At 31.3% G+C, this 23631-nt stretch overlaps 2 protein-coding genes across 2 annotated transcripts; both read left to right on the top strand.

The window, feature by feature from the left end:
* The first annotated feature begins 313 nt into the window (after positions 1-313).
* Positions 314-1297, top strand: LOC132715913 (uncharacterized). Its single transcript, XM_060699027.1, has 2 exons — positions 314-474; positions 757-1297. The coding sequence occupies exons 1-2, from the start codon at positions 341-343 to the stop codon at positions 1295-1297; spliced, it is 675 nt and encodes a 224-aa protein (XP_060555010.1). The 5' UTR covers positions 314-340.
* A 7296-nt stretch (positions 1298-8593) lies between these two features.
* On the top strand, positions 8594-10586 carry LOC132715915 (uncharacterized). Its single transcript, XM_060699029.1, has 3 exons — positions 8594-8765; positions 9596-10123; positions 10380-10586. The coding sequence occupies exons 1-3, from the start codon at positions 8632-8634 to the stop codon at positions 10540-10542; spliced, it is 825 nt and encodes a 274-aa protein (XP_060555012.1). The 5' UTR covers positions 8594-8631; the 3' UTR covers positions 10543-10586.
* Positions 10587-23631: the final 13045 nt, after the last annotated feature.

The raw sequence follows: 23631 nt of genomic DNA, 5'->3' as shown, positions 1-23631 counted from the left end.
CCCCCCCCCCAATCAAGTTTTTAAGCAAATCATAACAGAATGAACTTTTTATGTGTAATGCAATATCTCTGTTTGTTAGAATATTGAAAGCAATGTAATGCAAAACCAAGCGCAAGTCAATAAATTGATATATTAACATGATTTTTAATCAACAATAGTAATTAAAACAGTGACCAGCTGTATACAAAATAATCAAAATATAATTTGTAACTGCTGAACATCAAATAATTAACACAAACATCACCAAGTAGGCAAGTACATAGGGTGAAATTCAATATGATAAGTATATAAGTACATTGTAGAACAAAAATAGATTAAAGAGTTGATAACAGCGGGCACAATGGCACTTCTAGTTTCGGTTGGGTTTCTTTCGCTTTTTATTTCAACAGAAGCATCTTTCAAGAAGGGAACTGCAGCTTGGCCTGGCAGTCTTCTTTGTGATGACTTCAAAGTACTGAACAACATGTCATGGTGGTAAGAAATTTACATGCATACTGCAACATATCCCTTGTTTTGTTTTTAATATACCGGCGTTTGTATTTAAGAAGTCTATGATATTATTCTTTAAATAAGATAAAGGACAAATCAATAATGAACAAAACGAAAGGCGACATTCAATGAAAGCAACACAAACACAGGACTACCGACCAGGAGCCCAGCAGAACATTGATGTTCTTGTATAATGATATACTCGTACATGTAATTGTATTTCAAATGCCCGTTTTAAATTTTCCTTTGTATCATTGTGTTGTTTAGGTATGACTGGCACCAAAATATGGACTTCTTTTATGAAAAAGTCGGGAAAGTCTGTGATCATTCTAACGGATGGTCAATTCCTCAACATGTTCCTATGCTGAAACAGTATCATAACCACACCCAGCTTCATATACAAACCTGGGGCCCGTATGTGCTGGGTTTTAATGAGCCAAATCACAAGGATCAAGCTAACATGACACCACAACAAGCTGCTGATGCCTGGCCACTATTGGAAAAAAACTCACATGGCGCAAAACTTGTCAGTCCAGCAACGGCAGGTGCAAAAATTGGGTGGTATGATTCGTTCTTTAGTCTGTGCCACGGCTGCCGTGTCGACTACATTGCTGCACACATGTATAACTGCGATGCCAATGCAATAATGTCGTACCTTCAGAGGCTGTATGACAGGTACCATAAGCAAATATGGCTCACAGAGTTCGCTTGCCCTCATTCTTCCGATGAAAATCAGCAACTGAACTTAATGAAGAATTTACTGCCGCAACTGGAAGCTGCTCCATTTGTTTACAGGTATTTAACTTGAAAAAACATTAAGTTGTTGGCTGATGATACTTCAATATTATTTACTTCGAACTCGGTCAACTACAAGTTGTTGGCTGATGATACTTCAATTTTATTTCCTTTCAGTATTGTTGATAGTTGTATTTTATTTATAAAAACTTTAAAACATATTTTATTTATAAAAACATTAAAACACCATATCTAAAAAACTGTTGATTACTATATCAGTAACCTTTAACAAATCTTTAATTCTAAAATGTTAATGACGATGGCTAATACTGATTGCGAAGAATCTAGTGGTGTCAGAGATATGATTACACTTTCCATTATCATTCTGGAAATGTTCATTAACTTAATTAATGAACAATGTCAAGCAAAATGCAATTACATGTATGTATGTTTGGTTGGTATGGAATCAGATTTTTTGCACATTTTTGGTTATATCTCGGCAGTAGGTCCATATAAGCGGCTTTTATGAATAACTTACAAGAAATGACAATTTACTCAGCTGAATACTGCCTACTTACTTCACATGCTTTCCGAATCCGCGGAGAGAGACAATGTACCATTTGGACCGAGATAAATTGCCTCGTAGAAAGTTTATTTCGCCCGAGGATTGCAACAGCACCCTAGATTACAAATGCAATTATATGTTCTTGTATTCAAAAGCAATACAATCTGGTATCTTATATTGACTGTCAAGATTTAAATCTTAACCACTTTAAACAGAAAGAATTGCCAACTAGGGAATGTGTGCGTTCAATTTTAAAAGGTATGTATACAAGATAAAGTGTATTACGACCTACACAATGCACTGAATAGTAAATAAAACCACTTAACAAAATTGCTCACTGACAGTCTCACCTGCATTACAATGTATTATCAAAAAGCGGTGTACAATTATCCATCTTTTTTGTTTAAAATCTTTCAAAATCAAATACCGTCAAACTATCTAAATGCCTTAAACCGAAAATCAATAAAAAAAACATTAGTGACGATTTAGCTGCCTTAAAAACTTATAATGTACAATTCTACAGCAGTACCATAGATGACTATGATTGTGGAGTGTTTTCATCTAAATAGGGAAGAAAATGGTTATGTGACATTTTTAAGCACAGCATGATAAAATAAATGTATTTTAAAACTCTTGAACATTTCAAAACCAGTCAACTTTTTTCAACCTATTTATCGTTCAAGTCGGGTTCAAATTTGATAATTGAAATGATAAAAACATTAAAGTGCATAACCATTTAGAAACAAAGAATGTGAATAATGTTAATAAAAGTGACAGATAAGCGGAATTATTAAATATCATTGACTCTTCTATGAGGAGTAATCAATATTAAAGTGGTCTGGTTAAAGTGGACTAGTTTACAATAGCCACATTTTCCATTAGTGTTTCAAATATTGATAAAAACAATAGAAATCATAATAAGGAATAATAATATTTTATTTTAGAACAATTTATTTCCTGCATTGTAAAGGTATGTCATATCGAGTAATGTATGTCACACTAACAACATTTGTATCAATTCCTCGTTGTCATGTATGATACTTAAATATATCAACATTTATATCTATGGTAATACTTACATCTAATTATGATCCTTTTCACTTCAAATCTGTTAAATATAAGCTTTGAAATGTTCTCCAGGTACTTTGAAATAATATCATTTTAAAGCAGCACGTCTCCACATTCATGCAAATTTTCATGACAATTTTGAAAATGTTTTAAAAGTAAAATACTGTCAAGTGAACAAAGAAATTGTTTCACGTTGGAAACAGCACTTACAACCAATGATAATCAGCAAAAAGCGGTCAAAATATGCAAAATAACCGAACTGCGTAGAAATATGGTAAAAAATAATGTAAAATCGGTCACAAATCGTCGATTACATAGAAACTATTACTTTAGTCTTGAATCTTTTTATTGTTTTTATAAATCAAAGTACTTTCTCTCAAGTTTGATTTTCTTGAAATATTTTGATTAATCTGGAGGTATGCAGCTTTAAGTCATCCGAAGCTTCTAGTCTTCAATTTGAAGTAAAGAAAACTTCTAAGATAAGAAATATAAAACTGATGAACATTAAGAAGTTCTGCATACTTTACTATAACTATTTAGTATTATTAAAAGTTATCATGCAAGCATATTTTAATATATTGATAAGAATACTCTAAAATACCTTTTGTTAAAGAACATCAAAGCGAAGACAGTTGTTTTAAATCAAAGTTTCTATTGAATAATTGCATTGATACATGGAATATTCAAGGAACATTTTTTTGAAATTTCCCCTTTCTAATCAAATTTATTTGAAACGAAACAATACGTTGTTTGAATCAACGTCAGTACATAATTTTTTGAAATATTAATTCAAAACGTATATATACATTGTAATATAATGTACATGTTCCGTATATATACGTTGTAACTAGCAAACTAAAGATTGAAAATAGCAAACTATAACTTTTCTATTGAAGACAAATGTAAATCAACCCTTCAAGAATATATTAAAAAGAAAGGTGTGGGTTATTTCATAAAAATAATGGCTACACGACCTTTCTGTATCTAGACTGTAACCGAAATCTGGCTATATACTGTAACTAAATAAGATGAAAGTCGCTCGGTCTATACTGCACAATACACCTCGCTCTATACTGTAATATTTTTTTTATTTTTTCAAAGGCATTTGACGAACAGGAAAAAATGTTCAACTGGTCATTTACTTTTATAAACGTTTTTAAACCTAAAGGACTAACGTTTTGTAGGTTCACTTTTTCTAGGCATTCTTAAATAATGTCGGAATTGGAGAAAAATGCGTTGGTCTCTCGATTTGAATTTTCAATCTGTCAAATCATCACATTTATGAGACAATATAGAGATAATACTGCGATGCAGAGTCTGAAGGAGTATATGACTTAGTACCGGATCAAGTTCCTTACAAGCAAAGGACAAAAACATCTTTTAGAAACTAAACTAATTGTAGTATGGACCGGAATAAAAATCACCTACCGGTCTTCCCCACAAATAATCCTCCATCTTGAAAATTCTATACTGTAACCGGAAAGCGCGATACCGTAACACGTTCCCTACGGTGTATGTGCAAGTCTAAAATAAAATGTATGTTCTGTTCTGATCTAACATGTATTTTGAAAAACCAGGCAATTTCAAATAAATATTGCATTGCATAATTTGACGTCAACATAATGAAATGGAAACAAATATCTCTTTTACAATTTATGTTATATTCAAAACATTGACAATGTTATTATATTTATAGTATTTATCACAAGCAAGCAGCTGGTAATAAAATATATGAAAGGAAAGATCAACAAGGGGAGTAACTTTTACTTGACGCAGTCCGTAGCATTCTTTATTTTTTGCTGCTTATAATAAAACTAATACTTCCGATTAAGATCATCTAAAGAAGTTGTTAAGCTTACAACTCTGTTTTTAAAAACCTTAAAATGTGTATACAGAAGCTAATAATCGGTAAAAACTATGGAATATCAATAACATTCCGGGAATATATGCCAGAACCACACTTTATTGTTACTGATTTTTTTCCGAACAGAACAATCGTCCACACAATGTTCGTAACACTTTCGTGATACGATGAACAAACGTGACACGCCTTCCTTTTTTTGTTCCTGTGAATAAAAAGTTCAAGTTCTTCATACGAGACCTAGTACAACGAGTAGCTCTCTAAACTACCATTTGATTAGGAAAAAACATCGCCATTTTGTCTTTCTAGACAAGTAGAAAATAATTTTCACTATTTTTGTTTGGATGTACACAATTTGACATCGCTCGAAGAAAAAGACTTAGCAATTGGAATAATGTTGACTTATTTAAGGCAACCAAGACCCTTCTGATAAAATTAAAATGATCTTTTCATATACACAATTACATCATAAAGACAAATAGTCATTTAATAGTCAAACATATAACCGTTATAGTTCTATATTTGAGACATCTGTCCCCTGTTGATTACCTTTTCGTCTTCCTGTTTTTCTTTTTTTTTTCAAAAATATTCTTTTCTTTATAAAAAAAAATCTTGTATGTGCATCATCAAAATACATGTAATATATATTACCATTTAATGTTATTTTCTTCTTTCGTATGCGTAATGTAGTAAAACTTTAAGATTACTTGTATTCATTCTTAATTTATTGATCAGGTACATATTCTCATCCTGTCAAATTATTGGTATCTGGAAACAATTATTATGTAATGAGTTTGGTACCAGTCACAAATTACTTAATTTTATTTCCTTATTTGTGGTACATGACACGAGTTCTTCTATGTCTCCGATGCACTCTTTTTATGGTAGATATGTTTATAACTTTAGGAAAGACAAATTAAATACCGTCCTGTCGGAATGAAAATATTAGAAATTCAATAAATATTTCTGAGGTTAAGATTTTAAGAATGTTTTGCCGTTAAAAGATAATAATACTTGTATATAATTTGATAATAAAATAATGACGTAATAATTTTTATGTTAACAATAGACACCATTTAATTTGCCATTTAATATCATGACACAGAAGTCTTTTATCAGTGCAACCATTCGCTTTTTTTAAACTTGAAGGTTATCTCATTTTTGGCCGCATAAACGTATAAATCGCTACTGATCAAAAAATCTTCTGAAAATACATGTATATAAATCGTTATCGGTTGAAAATTTAAAAGGTTGACTTACTCTATCACATAGGAGCTATAAATGGAAAGTCGGTCATTGGTGAAAATTTTTTAGTTATACTCGTACTTTAAAAACCTATTTACAATACTTTGTCGCACAATCAGTACAGCCATTAACGAATATTCTAAATTCATCTTCATTAGGTTTTGAAAGAACTCTTACCTACTAACAAAAACGTATACATGTACTTTATATTTAACGAAACGCTAGGCATTATCATATCGAGTTAACGAATTTGTTTCGTCAGTAAATGAGCACTTCCTTGCAGAGTTGTTTCATACATTTTTAATCTGGTGTTACGAGTACTTTTCCCATATTGATTTAAAATTGTGATAAAATAGATATACCATTTATATTATAAATCTAGGAAAAGGTTATCAAGTCTCTTTACGTATTTGAAATTGTCATACCACACTATTTTGCTATATATCATAATTAAAATGAACAAAAAATCTCACATTATGACCTCTATAAAAGGCATTGAGTAAGCATAACAAAATTTGAAGATAACTTGATGTTAAATCTCGGTTCATCTTCGGTTCAACATTTAACATTATGACATGTCGGTATAACATTTAACATTTTGACATAACGTAACTAAATCAGTCTTAAAGGTGAAATCATAGTCATGTCTTCACACTGTAATAACTGTCATTCCAGTGTGGTCTTGTAATATGCTGCAAGTTGAGTGCGAATGCAGTTATATTAAAAGCTTAAAAGTACAAAATAGTGCTAGGAGATTTTGCTCAAAAACCTATATGCTGAACAACGGGATGCAGAAACATAAAATATGACTTATATGCAATAGGCAAACTCTTTTCGTTTGTGTTATTGTTGTTAGTATTGCACGGGTGACATGTTAAATCTTTATTGTCAACGTAATACCCTATAATAGGTCAACATGCTTCTATCTTATGTGGTAAAATTACAGTAAGTAGTTTTAGATTATGTTGTTTCTTGATTAATCTTTCCAGAATTCAGAAAATTGTAATGTTAGGCCAGACACAGTTTCTTATTTAAGAACAATAACTATGTAACCTTAATAATTATCAGCCCTGGTAACAGAAATCAAAGCTTAGAAAGAATAGATTGCTTCGAGCCGAGCTCCAATGACTATGTCAAAGTCATTCTGATATCAATATAACAATGTACCTGGTAAACAGTTAACATTGCAATACTGGCAATATATTGTCACCGAACTACAAAAGTGTCGCAGTTACACGTTGGTAATTTTACATAGTACTAATCATCTATAACATTTCTTTTAGCTATTTACACTGTTTCATGTTGATGCTTTAATCACCTATGAACATATAGTAGAAGTCTTAACAATTTTTTTTCAAAAGTACCTTTTCCATGAATAATTTCTTGTGAATGTGTCTATCTTCCGATCTGATTTACATATTTTGTCTCGAAGTCATTATAATGAAAACTAAAATTCATTCAATTCCGAATCCATAAAGATAAAAACGGGATCCCCGAAGAACACCAAAATCGACAAAAGAAATTGGAACTGTTGCAGACTTTTCTTAGCTTTAAACATAAAAGAAATCGACGATATACTTAAGAAGATGTAGGTATACATTACATTTTCATTATGTCATGCACCAAAAGTCTATATAACGAAAGTTATATTCATGTGAAAATCGAAACACTTAAGTTAAAGCAATATAGATCTAGCCTCTATAAACACTATAGAATTCTAGTCCATACCAGTAGCTCCATCATGTGTTATTATATTATTATTTTTGACAAAGATTAGCAAGTTTATTTAAGATATTCATCGACATAATTACTTTAAAAAATCCTATTGGCGTTCAATGATGGTTGCCTGTATCTGTAGGCGTTTTCCTTCAGCTGTTAATTGTAGACAAAAAATTTTATATATTAAAGTGACATTATGCTCATATTTTCATAGTCAAGTTGAGCTGAATTGACTTTATATTTCAAAAGATTGACTGTCAAAATGGTGTTTGACCAACAGTTGATATTGGAAAATGTTTAGGATAAAATTATAAATCTGCCTAAAATATAAAAAGACTGCCCCACTCTTTTTATAAACTAAGCGTTATAGGTAAATTCTAATGGATATTTACAGAAATTTCGTTTGGATCTGTGCGTTATTTATTGTTTATGTGAACTTAATTATTAAATTAAAAGGAATTATGGCAAAATGAAAACTTATTTTGATCTTCACCCGTTCACTCACTATATACCCTTGGATGGGCATAATGTCACTTTAAAGTCAAGACGACTATGCCAGAAGTCAGTCGCTAATTTACTTTCCCTGAGTTAATAACAACAGCGTTCTAGTCATGAGCTATGTTTACGGAAAGCTTAAAACTGTTTAGAACAAAAGCTTATCAAGAGTAGTGATTCATTATTTTGCAAACTTAGAAATTCTGGTAAGTGTTCAGTTACCTCAATAATTTTGAACCTTTAGACCAATGTCCATTAAACTAACTTTCGCTCTGCATATCTAAAAATAGCCCTTTCAATTGTTTACAAAATAATCAAAATATCATATAAGGAAAGTCACAGCGGCAAATTCGATGACAACGGGCACATACATCACCAAGTACACACGGTGGACCGTAATTGGGAAAGTATATAAATGGTAAAAGAAACAAATTAAAAGTATTGACTGGAAACAATGACGCTACTAGTATCGGTTGGTATTCTTTCCCTCCTTATATCAGTACAAGCATCTTTCAAAAAGGGTACTGCAGCTTATCCTGGCAATCTTCTTTGTGATGACTTCAAAGTTCTGAACAACATGTCATGGTGGTAAGATATTTTACTAACATCCTGATTTAAAGAGTCCCTGGTTTTTTATTGTATATTAGTCGAGTATGTAATAAACGAGATTCTATGCTTTTCTAATTTTAGAAATAAAGGAAATATTCCATAGAAATTTAATATTAAAGTTAAGTAATAGAAAGAGCATCGAAACACGAGGCTATCTAATTTGTACGAGGGGGCGTAGCCCCCGTGTATTAGTCAGATTGCCGAGTGTTTTGATGTTCTTTCTCTTTTGTATCATAGTCAAACATTAAAACACGTTCCCTTTTGTCGCAATATGAAACCTCAGAAAAAAGGAACCAATGAATGAGCATCCGAATATAATATTTCTGTCGCTTTCCCTTTTCTCTGCTGTCACAATAAGTAAATCCCAGAAAAAATGAGCCAATCAATGGACATGCTCTGGAGTGCGGGTAACTTATAACTGCACTCCAGTTAACGCACTGTGCATGTCTATGTATAAGATTTAACTGTGACACATTTTCAACAGAAAGGTCCCCAAACTATGATACAATACGGATTAACAAATCTGCGGATTTTTTTAAATTCTGAAGTAAATGTACTTTTCTTTAAATATTGAGATTTGCATAAACATGTATCGTGGACAGTATCTAACTGTAAGTAAGACATGCAAGTTCGCTTTTTTTCAATAGTAGTTTTCAGAAGGAACGCTTTACATGTCTGGAATTTCGGCAACGAACGCCCTCCATAATTAATAGGGTGAAACAAAACCGAGTTTGCCATGGATTTGTTTCTTTAACTTTTAAATATATCCGCTTTGACTTTACTCTTGTATAATCTTGTCATTTAAAAAGGTATGATTGGCACCAGGATATGGACTTCTTTTATGAGAAAGTCGGGAAGGTCTGTGACCATTCTAACGGATGGCCTGTTCCTCCACATATACCTATGCTGAAAAAATATAATAACCACACGCAGCTTCATATACAAACCTGGGGCCCGTATGTGTTGGGTTTTAATGAGCCAAATCACAAGGATCAAGCTGATATGACACCACAGGAAGCTGCTGATGCCTGGCCACTATTGGAACAAAACTCACATGGCGCAAAACTTGTCAGTCCAACAACGGCAGGTGCAGCATTTTGGTGGTATGATGCCTTCTTTAAATTATGTCACGGCTGCCGTATCGACTTTATTGCTGCACACATGTATAACTGCGATGCCAATGCAATAATGTCGTACCTCCAGAAGCTGTATCACCGGTACAATAAGAAAATTTGGCTCACAGAGTTTGCGTGCCCTCATTCTACAGACGAAAACCAACAGCTGAATTTAATGAAGAATTTACTGCCGCAACTAGAAGCAGCCCCTTTTGTCTACAGGTACGCTAGGTGTAAACATGTATTTGAAAATACATGGCTGGGTAGTCTATCTTTCTAACCTTCAATGTAACACTTATTGACATTATCGTAAACAGTATGTAATTATCATAGACTGTTAGTATGCCATTTGTAAAATCGCTTATTAATAAATTAATTGCGCATTTTGTATTGTCAACAACTAAATTAGTGCCATTTGGATTCATTTGAATGATTTATTATACAAGATTATGTCGGTTATGTTTGTTTTCTATTTTAGATATTCATGGTTTTCTGCAAGAATAAAACGTGTATTTGGGGACGGATTTGTCACTCCAGCAGCCAGTTTGTTACATCAAAATACCTCCACATTGACTATGATAGGCCAGTACTACAATAACTTCCAACCCGGTCACGGACATCATCCACATGTTGTTGGCTAATAATGTGTTGTTTGCTATCAGCTATATATAAAATATAAAACATGTCCACACCCTTACGCTATCAAACAACATTTTATCCCCAGTCAATAGGTTATGGTCATTGTTTCCGTTCGTCCATACGTCTGTCCATCTGTCCCGCATTTTTGTCTAGCATATTCAAAAATTTATTTGAGATATCAACTTGAAACTACAAAGAAAAACGTTTGTACCCCTGCTCTGTACTAATGTTTTTGGTATTGTCCTTTGACGTGTATTTAAGTTATAGTATGTTTAAAAACACTGTCCTCTTTTTGGGGCTTTCTTTAGGTATTCTGTTTGGCTCTATTTAAGCAGTCTGTGATTTTTGTTATTCTTATGTCTGTTATCTTTTTCAAGATCTTAAGTTCTTGTATTTGTAATGTTAAAGTAGATTGGTCTACAATGGGCAAATTTCCTAACGTATTTTAAATAATAGCACCGATGGTTCTACTCAGGTGCCCGTTTTAAAGGTGCTTTGATATTGCATAATAGGCCGCTTGAGGTCTTTAAAGTAAAGCTGGAAAGTCACTGTGTTGGTGCAAAGTACCCATCTCTCTCCATCCCCCAAATAGAAAGTATCCGCGTCGTTTACATATCGAAGTTATTAGTTTAATAATTGTTATTCAATCATTTATCATTACTCAAACAAGGCTTTTTAAAAGATTTTATTTGACTCATTATTGATGAGGAAAAAGATATTTGACATAATTTGGGATGCTTTAAAAAAGCGAAAAACAAAACACACAATGTATTACAATACGCAGTTTCTGACGCACTGAAACAGCAAGACCTCTGCTTGATCAGATCGTATCTGTTAATAACATTTCGGATAAATGTCTAAAAATAGGTATTGAAAGACATTTAGGATCTTATTTAAAGTTACGTATATGGTATCTTTAATAGACAATTTTAAACAAACTAAAATGATATTCATCAATTTGAATGAGGTTTTTCGTGTTTACGTATCAAACTAGATACTTCTACAAAAAGGCAACTGTTAGTAAAGTAGTGCATGGATAATAAATGAACTGTTTTAACCGTTTGTCAGTACATCAGTAATGAATGGTAGTATATTTTAAGCCATATTCAGCTACAGAAAGATCATTATTTTCCTTCTGTACAAAAGGCAAACATGTGTTTCATTATGTTGTAATAATGGATTTTAACATGCGATGTGATTATCACTTGACGGAGGTAGCACTGATTATAAAGTCAATGATATGTTTTAATCTGAAAATTTTACATAATCTTTTAACAAATTAACCATCCAATCATTCAAAATGTGTTGACATTTTGTGCCTTAAAATTTACCTATCATTTTTGAAACATAATAATAAAGAAAAAATATTATTGAATTTCATTTAAATGTTGAGACCTGAAGTAAATGCATAAATAAGATTATCATTCTCTTTTGTACTACTACATGCTACATATGGCGTTTCTCTGTAGTTTGAAAGCGACCCGTTATTTAATAATGGGACGACTTGAAACTTTATTACCGTCTCTAGGATAGGTTCATTAGTACTAAAGACGAATTATGAACATTTTATAATATAGTGAATTGGCGTTTAAAAAAAAAGTTCATTCAGATAAATACATTTCAAGATGAACAGTATTTACAACTTGTGCGTCAGCGATTATCATTTGTAAATAACACAATAAGTACCTGTTTATGTCCACTCAAACAAAATATTTGCTTCTTAAACAATCGCGGCACCAAATAAAGGCAAATTGGATTTTCGAATATCGTAACTAACTTTACTTACGGATATTAAATCGTAATATGTTTAGCATTCGTTTAAAAGGCTGTCACTTTGCAAATTTAAATATTGTTTTCATGTAATTTTAATGTGCATAGAAGAACACTGTTAAAGGTAAAACAATCTCAGAATTCTAATCTTCCTTTTAATGGAAACTAATCTTTATTATCGATTTATTGTTTTATTTTCAAAGCCTTAAGTTTAAGTTTAAGTTGTAAGCAAAAGGTGTATGCAAAAGGAAAAGAAAAGAAAGATACTCATATAATACGTACATAGTTTTATTGCAGTACATTAAAAATCAACTGTAAATACAGGGGCAGAGATAACTCAATTCAAAATTTTCAAAATTTCGTATGATGTAAATGTCGACGTAGCCAGCCGGCATATATTTCTAATGAGTTCATATGACTCAATGTAGAAAGAACACTGAAATATATATATATCCAAGATATATGTATTATGCAACTGAAAACATCAATGGTCATGTGGCAACTGCCAAACAATAATTACAAAAACAGTTAAACAGAATAGTATTTAAACTTATACAAGTAACAAATAATTCATTATTCTATTGTCTTAAATATTTAATAATAACAAAATAATTTAGAAAGTTAAACTAAAAACTAACTAACTAACCTGAAATATATATATATATATATATATATATATATATATATATATATATATATATATATATATATATATATATATATATATATATATCCAAGATATATTTATTATGCAACTGAATACACCAATGGTCATATGGCAACTGCATCGATGCATACATTTGTCACCTGACCATCGGCGATTCAGTTACGGATGACAGGTTAGTATGATTGTATTGTTAGTAAATAGTTAACACGAAATGTAAGGTGGACAACGGGATTTGAGATCATGGAGTAAGATGGATGGTAATTAATGAAATGGACTTTATATAAAAAACGACACTTCATATAATTTTAATTGTTTTATTGATAATTTTCAATAATTGTGACACAGGCTCCCGAAGATTAATAACAAATCACAAAGACACTTACTATATAGTAATAACTCTATGACATAAACTTCTTTTTTAAATAATCTAATTTACTTTGCTTACTTTGAATAAAATCTATGAAATTGGCTTTACTTTGCCTAAATGTTTATAATTATAATGTTGAGCTAGCGTCTGATCAGGGTATATTCATTAAAAACATAATTTTAGTTTGTCCCTGAAATAATTACGGTTTAGTTATTTAATTATGATAACTTTTATAACTGTACACTTGCTTTTGGCAACAATTCAACCCATTCGAGCCATCTGGCCATGGTCTGTTTTGTTCGCTAATCAGTTAGTGCATTATTTGAAATTGCCCTCCTAAAGCTACTATCGCAAATAAAATGGGTCTAAAACATCATCATACATGTTTACAGTTATTAATATGCATATGTGTAAAATTTGCAGTTTCTAAGAGATAACTGTGACATAACGGTTGTTATCACACACCCGTGCCGATTTTGCGGCTCCGTTAATATGGTATTGCACGGCCGTGCATATATTTTGACGTGACGTCATTAGCGTCATACAAACATAGTGTAAAGACGCGCTAAATGTTAGCGTTATACTTTAGGTGCGTCAATGAAAAATGACTCTTTTTTCATTTTGAAACGGTCTTTATTTTGGGTATGTGATAAATAGAATATTAAATTCGTGTAAGTTCATTACTTAATTTATTGCACTCGTTGAATAAAATAACATTATGCTCACCAAAGGCTCGCATAATATAATTTAATTCAACTCGTGCAATAAATTCAGTATTGAACTTACTCTCATTCAATATCCTCTATTTATGTTTCACTGGACACAAATATAAACACATACATTATCACACCTGTTAACACGTAGCAAGTAACACAGCTTGAGGCAGGTAGAACTAACTATAAATGTCAGTTTTAAACCGGATTACTTTTTTATCTATGTCTATAGATTTAGATTCTATGATATATTGTGCAGCAATCGATTGCATGATAACAATGTTACTAATTGTTCTACGGGCAATGAAACGTTGCAACGGTTTAAAATTACGACAGGATAAACATTGCAATACTTTTTTTAAATGTTATTTTGATCTTGAACCATGCACATATTTATCATCTCTTTCAATATAAATGTACGAGTCCGTGGTGAAATAGAATCTTTTGATGACAACTTTTATTTCAAAAACTCCAAAACTTCAATGTGTGGGAGATAAGCTTTAATGGTTCACGGTCTATTCCCGATATCCATTTAAAGTGTTTATTTGTTATCACTTTTGATAATGATTTAATTGATCATACATATGTAATTAGGTAGTTTATATGTCTTTACCGTATTTCTGAAGTTATATTTCTTTTTGTTTCTTTTTAAATGATTAAAAACCTTATTACAAACTGTCTGAATTAATAATTGTGGTTGACTTAAGCATAGAATGTACTGCATTTGAGCATGAAAATGAAAACTAATAACTTTTGCCTTTCCTTTTGCAATCGGCAAATAAATTATGTTGGTACAAAAAAATTGATTTTGCCTCTGTTTATATTTTTGCACGGTATGAAATTAAGATATCCACAACAATTTTAAAACACTTTCACAAAAAAAAAATATGAAAAGAAAGGTAGGGCGGCTTTCCATGGACGTATCACCCAACACAATTTCACCGGCAAGAAATCCAGCAGGACACCTTCAAAACCTTCAGAGATTTGTGAACACTGACGTTCATAGTTTGTATGAAACTCAAATATATAATCAATTTCAAGTCAAAGGAAATTGTCATTCCAAGGGTAAAAATAAATCAAACCTATAATGTAAATATATAATGTTCAATAAGGAACAAAGATAATCATTTATCGTAATTGTTTAAAATTTAAAATTTTCGAAAGAAAACGAATAACTGTATATGACAATAAATTCTTAGTTTCCACATCACATAACGTTTGTTTAAAGTGACGTGCCTAGAAATGATGTACAATAAATAAACAAAAACACAATTTTCTTCCAAGGCATTTATAAATAATTCATTGAATTGGAACCACAAAATTACGAAAAATCAATTTATACAATTTTTAACTTGTTCTTTCACTTTAACGATTAACTGTTAGAAAATCAAAATATCCCTATACCACACATAATAACTAATCACACGTTTTATGCATTTTTGCTAAATCTCAAAAAACAAATTCATAACGCTACTGGCATTTATGGCAGAAGATATTTTAGCTTTTATTTAAAACCGTTTTGGTTGTATTTTATAAACTGATTGTCACTCTGTCATTTGTAGGTCAATGTTCAGATGCAAATATCTAGTCGATTTTTTTCGAAACATACTTTACTTCACTTGAAATGAAAGTAACCAATGGAACATAAATCAATTTGTTATTTTTAAAATGGGGCTTTAAAACGTTGTAAAGTAGTAGCTAAGTACTATTTTATTTTCTTCCAAGAAAAAACAGACATAATTTACTCTCCTTAAAAAAATTCAAGTTTGACATGCAATAAAAGTCGAACCATTATTCTTATTAATAAGATGTCATGTCATTTCTCAATATCCCCACCAAAACACTAATATTATTTATAATTGTATTGTTAAACCCAACCAGAGAGCAAACGGTTTTATCAGCGTGTGATAATAATAAACTGAGCACGTCTTTAAAGATTTCGATAAAATCAAGATATTTCCCCGAGAACCTATTTTGCAAATTTGTATTAATCATTCAATGTTTAAAACTGTCTTAGAGCAACTGTTGTTGACCTTTTGTCTCATGTTGATAATTTAGCTTGATTTATGTTTTTTATCATATTATTATGTTATAAAGTTATAAAGAAGAAAACAAAATATACAATAAACAAGCTGTGTCGAAAGAAAGTGATTTATAGTCATTACCGTATCAATAAACGTAAATGGCCAAGCTGAGCATGTGTAAGTGTCACGGAAACATATTTATCATTGTTTTGTAGACATTTATTGCAGATGTTTAGGATGAACTGTCTGTCTGATACAAATGTATTGCTTATCACTATTATCAATATATCATTATTGTTTTCTATTTATGACAATATCAACGTTTGTACACAACAATTGATATTGTCCCTAGTTCTCGTACGCGTATTTGAATTGATTTCATGTTTTTGCAAAATGTTTATCATGTCAAATAATAAATCCGAGCCTGCAAAATTTTGAATCTTGACTATTTGGATGTTCTTTAAAATAGAGCGAAATAATATAATCCCAAAAAAACGTTCAAAAACGGCAATATTTAAAATGTTGCAGTCTCGGTTTGATTGAGCGTGTTCATAGACTGTAATAGAAAATGAGGGTGTACCGTCAACGCCCATTAAGGTATCCATTATTTTCATTTAAAAGTTCTTTTACCATATCTATCAATACTTTAATAAAAATGTATGCTCAATTCAAAGCATGACTGTTTTTTTCGATTAATATGGTACAAAGCTATCTTAGTTTATCTTGTTTTATTTACTAGTATGATGGTACAAGTTTTATTTGCTTTTACCCAAGTAATAGGAATGTTAACAAATGCCATCAGGGATCTTCATGGTCTAGTGGTAAATATCTTTGACATTTACGAGTAAACACTTGTCTCACGCCCTCAAGTCTGGGTTCGAATCACGCTAAGGACTCTCGATCCTTGCAGCTGGCTCACGGAATGTCAGTGTTTCTACTAAAGTGTCCACTCGTGCCTTTGATAATGCACAAAGAGACAAAGGTCTTCCGCTAAAAATAAAGCTGAATGTGGCATTTATAGATAATCAACAAGATATTCCTTATGCACTGAGATGAACCAATTAGGACACTAAACAAAAACGAAAGGGAACAAAAGGGCTTAGTCGGAACAATACATGAATAAGATATATGTTGTGTTTTTTACTTTTTTTTCTTCACAAAAAGATTGTGTTCTTTGCTGGGTGCTCTGTTTGTATCGTTGCCGTTGTGGTGTTTTATGTCGAGGGCAGCTGTCTGTGAAATTCGCATTGCCTTGTTGTTCTGGTGTCTCACTTCTGTCCTTCAAGGTTGCTGTCTATAATTTCTAGAATAAGTTTTATATGAGAAAAAGTTTAATATCCTTGACAAGTAGTACCGTCTTTAAATCAGATCTAACTAAATGACATTTCGTAAATAAAAGTTGTTTGTTGCATTTTACAATACTCAAAAGGATTCTAATCGTTTTATACAGATTGTAAACTTTTAAAATAATACATTTTGCAGTTCGATAATGTGCACATTTTCATTCCAGAAATATAAGCAAACCTTTGTAATTGCTAAAAGTTGTTTTGGCGGAGATTTAATAAGTCTCGAAGGAAACAATCCGAGACAGAGACATTGAAACAGCGAATAACAGGTTAATAACCATGTAAAGGAAGACATTCCTATCATTCCTTTTAGTATTCCCTGATTGCACGCATTGTTGACACCACAGAGCTAGAAAACATTCAACACAATGTTGTTCTCAAGACTGCTTAAAACAAGCAACAAGAAAAGATAATTATACTTTGATGTATTAGTATACGATCATAACTACGCATTTTAAGACCTAAAGCTTATAACAAATATTTGTAAATACATGTAATAAGAAATGATTCTTGTACATGACAAACATTTCATATTATCAGAGACTTATATTGCACAGGGATAAGAGGCTCTAAGATTAGAAAGTGTTCCAGTCCTGGCAAACAATTTTTTGCACGATATTCTTTGACCCTTTGAGTTGGTCAATTTTCGCCATCTAGTTTTACGAAACCAAATGTGTGCGTTACGTATAGAAATCATAAAACATATTTGCCATGAAATGGATATTTCTAAAGGTCGAAGAAACTCTCTTGTAAACACACATTTGCTATGTTTAAAACTTGACCTGAACAGTTGAAGTCAACGTAACACATATACCTTGTAATATTCTGGAGATTATTTGTTGTAAAATGTTGATAGTTTCTTTGGTGGCATATTTCTACCATCAGATAACCATAAAACTAACTAGTTAATTAACTAGTTAGTTATGTGGTATACTAGTTACGTAACTAGTTATTTTTTCAATAAATAAAAGATAACGAGAAATAAATGCATGTTAGTGCCTACAACTGCCATATTTTATCCTTTTACCAGCTTAATATTAAGTGGTTAACTATATACATAACTAGTTACCACATAATTAACTAGTTAGTTAAGTGATTAATTAGTTACGTAACTAGTTAACAAGGTACCAGTTAGCGATATTTTGTATAACTGGTAAGTGATTAACTAGTAACGTAACTAGTTAACTACATAACTAACTAGTTATTTAAGTGATTAACTAGTTACGTAACTAATTAATTATGCACGATACACGTTACTATTTCTGCAATCATTTAAAATTGATTGAGTTCTTTAAACTCTTCTCATACAGAAAACTGCAAGTTGCTGTTTCAAAGAGCACTTCATTTAGTAATTTTATCACAGGTGCAGCCTACATTTGTAGACTCATAGATTACTGCGTTAAATATCTACAATACAATAATATATAAGCCTGTTATGACATTTTAGTTATCACGAAACTTCGACCATAATAATATGTGATGCTTTTCATCATTTGAATTCAGAAAATTGTATGGTCTCAAATTTCTTATTATAAGTTTACTTCTGACAAGATAAATCTCTTAATGTTAGAAAAATATTGTTTTCTTATTAATCAAAATTTACTCTCGTGTACTTGTGACAAATATAGATCTAATCAGTATTAACTATATCGATATTGCTAAGAAAGTGGTATTATTTCTTTATTCTTTATTTAAATCCAATAAGATTGCGAGAGGCTCGCATGATATGATTTATTTAATTTAGTAATTAAGCTACATGTACATAATATTCTATTGATCACATATCCGAAATGTGAATTATTTACAATAAAAATATAATCATCGTTTCGTAACTTCGATAGTGTTACGTTAACCCTTTACTACATATATACGCGAAACAACGCACTTTCGACCCCCCCCCCTTTTTAGGCCTCAAATAGTGAAAAAATGTCCTATTTGGGCCCCAAACACATGTTTTCGTTTGAGAAATGTTGCTTTAAAAAATGAGCACTTTTTCGGCGCCGCCCTCCATCCAAAAGATACATCAGGGGGTTGCCAGAAGGGGGATGTGCCCCCTTTTGTTAGGGGGGTTTGAAGGGGGACGGAGTCCCCCTCATCGCCAAGAAAATTTTTGACTTGTGAGAGGCTAAAAATGACCCCAGGTCGATCATAATGTAATGTGTAACCAACGCTGAAAAGCCTCTGACTCTATCTCAATCCCTTGAGAAGTTGCAGCACTTTGAAATAAATTTTGATGGAAAAATCGAGGCAAAATAGTGATTTTTGGCAATTTTGAGATGTCCCCTCGTTGCCATGGTAACAGGAAATTTAAGACTGAGCATGTCGTTACAAAGGCAATGGTCCAGTCAACATTTGTGCTAAGTTTGATTAGTATTGAAGCATTTTTCATAGTTTCATAGCAGTTTGAACTTGTAACAGGAGGCTTTTCAGTGAAAACGGCCATTTTTTACAATATGCTCATGGGGGAAAGGGTTAATAAAATATTTGATTGACGTGTTTGTGCTTTAATGTTGTATACTCGACGAAAATGATCATGTTGAGTATGCGTTTATGTCATAGGAAAACTATTTATCTTTGTTTCAGCGACATTTATAGCACATTTTGAAGCCAATTTGTCTGGTCAAAATATATTTATTATGTATCACGTTCATAAATTTATTATATAAGGTGCATTTATTGTCACAAGTAGACACTTTTGAAATAACAATGCCAGACTTTTAAGATTATCCTTTATGAGATATATATATTCTATTTGGTTCATTTCTATAGACTAGAAAAGTAGAACATGTGCATTATAAGAAGGAAATAATATCAACAGTATGTATTGCAAGAAAACAAAATTGAAACAGCAAGTTTTATGCGTAACAAGGCCTATAACATTATGGTTTATGATTCTTTCGCAATATACGCCACTGGTCAACACACATCTAGTACACCTTTGCACCATATAAAGCAGTTGTCAGTAAAAAACTACCGCGTATTCTTGATCTTTAGAATTATTTGAACAATATTATACAAGGTAAAAACTCATATTTGAACGCGATTTTAAAATGAAACGGTCCATAATGGAATGTCTGTAATATCATAAATTAAAAGGTTTATAGTATTTATTATTTAACATCTAAGCGACTTAAAAAATATAACGATTACATTATGAATTTTCAGCGTATGAACCACGTGATGTTACAACATAACTCATAAATCCACACGTATCATTTTTGTCTCGTTAAATTATACATTTCATATGGTTATCCTAGTAAAAATATTTATATCAAATGCATATCGTACAGCATTTAGCCTCGTTTTCAAAGTACAAATACAGTTTTTTTTATTGATTTTTAAGTTCTGTCAAAATCTTGTAGAATGTGGAATAAAGACGTCATTATACATTGTTGAGAAAAATACTGACTCTATCGGACTTGTACAAGCTACAAAAACTTTATCATACTATGCTAACGTCTCGTCTTGTAAAGGTTTTACAATCGTATACTTGTCCAATAGAATTCAGTATTGTACTCAACAATGTATAATAACTTCACAGAATCGTACATGATAATAACCCACGAGATAATTATATAAAGATGTTGTTGGTAAGTGTGGGATACATGACTCGATATGACATGATTCACAATGAGCAGATAATACATTGTTCTTATTCAAAATATTATTATCATAAACAGTTAATATTTAATAACTTACACATTTATGAACATTTAATTTTCAGGAAATAATGTATAAGAGTATCCAAAGGATTCATTTCTATTGCTTTTTGATCAATATTTGAAATACTTATAGAACTTGTACCCATTATAAATCAAAATGCTTATGAAGAACATTGCAATTTCAGCGTGTTTGTTTGATATGAACAGAATAGTATTAACTTGAATGATTTATCTGTTCTGTAAAACAGTTTTAAAAGTAAATTTTGGCTTTGTATCAATAAGATAGCAAAGCAGTTTCAAAGTTATCTTTATAGCAAATACATATTTACAGCATTGAAACAAAATCATTTTCAAAATATCAAATAAATGTCCAATGTAACAGGGATATATCCTTTTAGTAATCTCTTTGTATTGTCTCTGTGAGACAAAATAAATTATCAATCATGATATATTGACAATGCATACATTCCAGTAACGATATCGTAAAATGTCTACAAAACTGTCTATTGTCAATCAAAAAATCAACAGATGTAATAAATACAATATATTGTAATATAAAAAGTAAACAGCCGACTTTATTACAAGCAATATCGGACATAGAAATAAAGAATTATTTGTTTTTAAGACACTATGTCATAAATGTCCGCTTATTATATACATAGAGGATATTGAATGAGTGTAAGTGTCAGAATAATCATGAAGTTTATATGTAGATATGTGTCTTACAACGAGTTAATATTTCCCTACAGTGATGTATCGTTGTAGATAAAACAACGAGTTAATATTTCTTTACAGTGATACATTGTTTTGAATAGAGTGTAAATATCATGTTTAAACCAGTCGCTGTATGTATACATGTTTAAAGTTCAAATCGTTTAAGCTAGCAAATATGCGCGTTTTGAGAGAGATTTTACATCAGTTAGGAGACACACGCTTATAGTGTGTGGGGTTATATTTTATTGGGAAGAGAATTTTGTTGTTGTGAAGAGAATTTTGTTGTTTTGAAGTCAATTTTGTTGGTTTGTTGAAGTGGTTGAATATAATTGTGGTGATCTTAATTGATCAGGATTTATTGGTTGTAATTAGTTGTTTTTGGTTGTTGAGTTATATCTGTTTGTGAAGATATAATTGGTTGATATTGGTTGAATGTTTGGTATTTATATCAAGATTATATTAGTTGCTGCTTTGTTTTGAGGATATATGTAAATATTGGGTGCTTTAGTTTAAGTTGTTTTCTGATGCTGATTAGATTGTGTGAAGTTAATATTGTTGGATGAATGTTTGTGGTTTATACCGTATCTTAGAGTTGTAAAAATATTCATTTTTTTGTGTTCTTCATTTTGTGGTGATTTTATTGTTGTTTGATCATAAGTTGTTAGAGCTTGGGCTCGCCAGGTGTCTTGTTTCGTATAAAAGACGTATACGTGAAAAGATATTTCATATAAGTGGCTGATAAATGATGTGTGTTTGTTTTGGGTGTAAATAATGATCAGAGTTCTTTGTTTTGGGTGTAAATAATAATCAGAGTTTGTTGTTTACATGTATATATTGATTTGAGATAGAAAAGGATAAAAATACCTAAAAAAAAAGATAGTGTTAACTAAACAATTACATGCTAGTTTTCCAACTGAGAATATTTCACTTTTATGTCAGGCGGTGCTGCCCAGCCTCCATATCTTGGAAATTGGTTCTAGTATTTATTACTAAATCTTTTCTTAGATTAAATAACATCAAGGCAGACATTTCTCCTGACAATTTGGGGGCTCGTCCGGGATATTCTCTTTAAGTTGGAATTTTTCCTGGCAAAATATTGTTTGTTAAACTTTGATAAAAAATTTATTAAACCTTTAAATCATTTACGATCTGTTGGTAAAATACTGCAGTGTAAAATGCTGTTAGGCGAAAATCGATAAACCTTCGTTGTAGTGTTATACAAGTAAACTCTCTGTGCAATAGAGTTTAAGTAGAGAGTTATATGTGTAGAAGCGGTGACGGGCTGTGTTTAAAAGTTTATTTATACTAAAGAAGTTATTGCATTTTAGCAGGAGAGCACCCTTTGTTGAATACTGTTTATACGGTAATAGAATTAAGTGGTTTTTTGGAGACATTTGTTTCGATAGTTTGAATCATTGTGTTAATAAGTTTATATCGATGATAAAGATATAACTTATAATTTGTTGAGGTTATAAACATCAGTAGTTGATTAAAGTTTATAACCGGTGTTCAGTGGGTGATTATCCATAAAAGTGTATGTTATAGTTGAATAGCTAGTTGTTGCTGCCGGTGCTCAGATGGTTGTTGTCATAAAGTTTACATAGTTGTTAAACACTACATAAAGATTGATATCGGTCCACTGGTTGTTACTTTTGATACAAGTTCATTGCCGGTGCCCGGTAGGTGCCAATGTTATATAGAGATTAGATTTGGAATAACGATTGTCGGTGCTACAGAGGTACACCATTTTGTTGAGTAATAAGTGTTTATTTTACGGGTTTCGTAAAAGTTTATTATTTTTGTAATAGTAATCCATTATTAAGTAATT

This window comes from Ruditapes philippinarum, unplaced genomic scaffold (genome assembly GCF_026571515.1).
Source record: "Ruditapes philippinarum isolate M1 unplaced genomic scaffold, ASM2657151v2 ctg1112_1_1_1_1, whole genome shotgun sequence".
Classification (NCBI taxonomy): Eukaryota; Metazoa; Mollusca; class Bivalvia; order Venerida; family Veneridae; genus Ruditapes; species Ruditapes philippinarum.
Note: the sequence above shows the minus strand (reverse complement) of the source record. Positions and strands in the feature narration are given on the sequence as shown.

What these genes read in the sequence shown, in the direction of transcription:
- LOC132715913 (XM_060699027.1), top strand. Translation starts at nt 341, where the DNA reads ATGGCACTTCTAGTTTCGGTTGGGTTTCTTTCGCTTTTTATTTCAACA. An exon ending in CTGAACAACATGTCATGGTG is followed by an intron (nt 475 to 756) that starts GTAAGAAATTTA and finishes TGTGTTGTTTAG; the next exon opens with GTATGACTGGCACCAAAATA.
- LOC132715915 (XM_060699029.1), top strand. Translation starts at nt 8,632, where the DNA reads ATGACGCTACTAGTATCGGTTGGTATTCTTTCCCTCCTTATATCAGTA. An exon ending in CTGAACAACATGTCATGGTG is followed by an intron (nt 8,766 to 9,595) that starts GTAAGATATTTT and finishes TCATTTAAAAAG; the next exon opens with GTATGATTGGCACCAGGATA. An exon ending in GCAGCCCCTTTTGTCTACAG is followed by an intron (nt 10,124 to 10,379) that starts GTACGCTAGGTG and finishes TTTCTATTTTAG; the next exon opens with ATATTCATGGTTTTCTGCAA.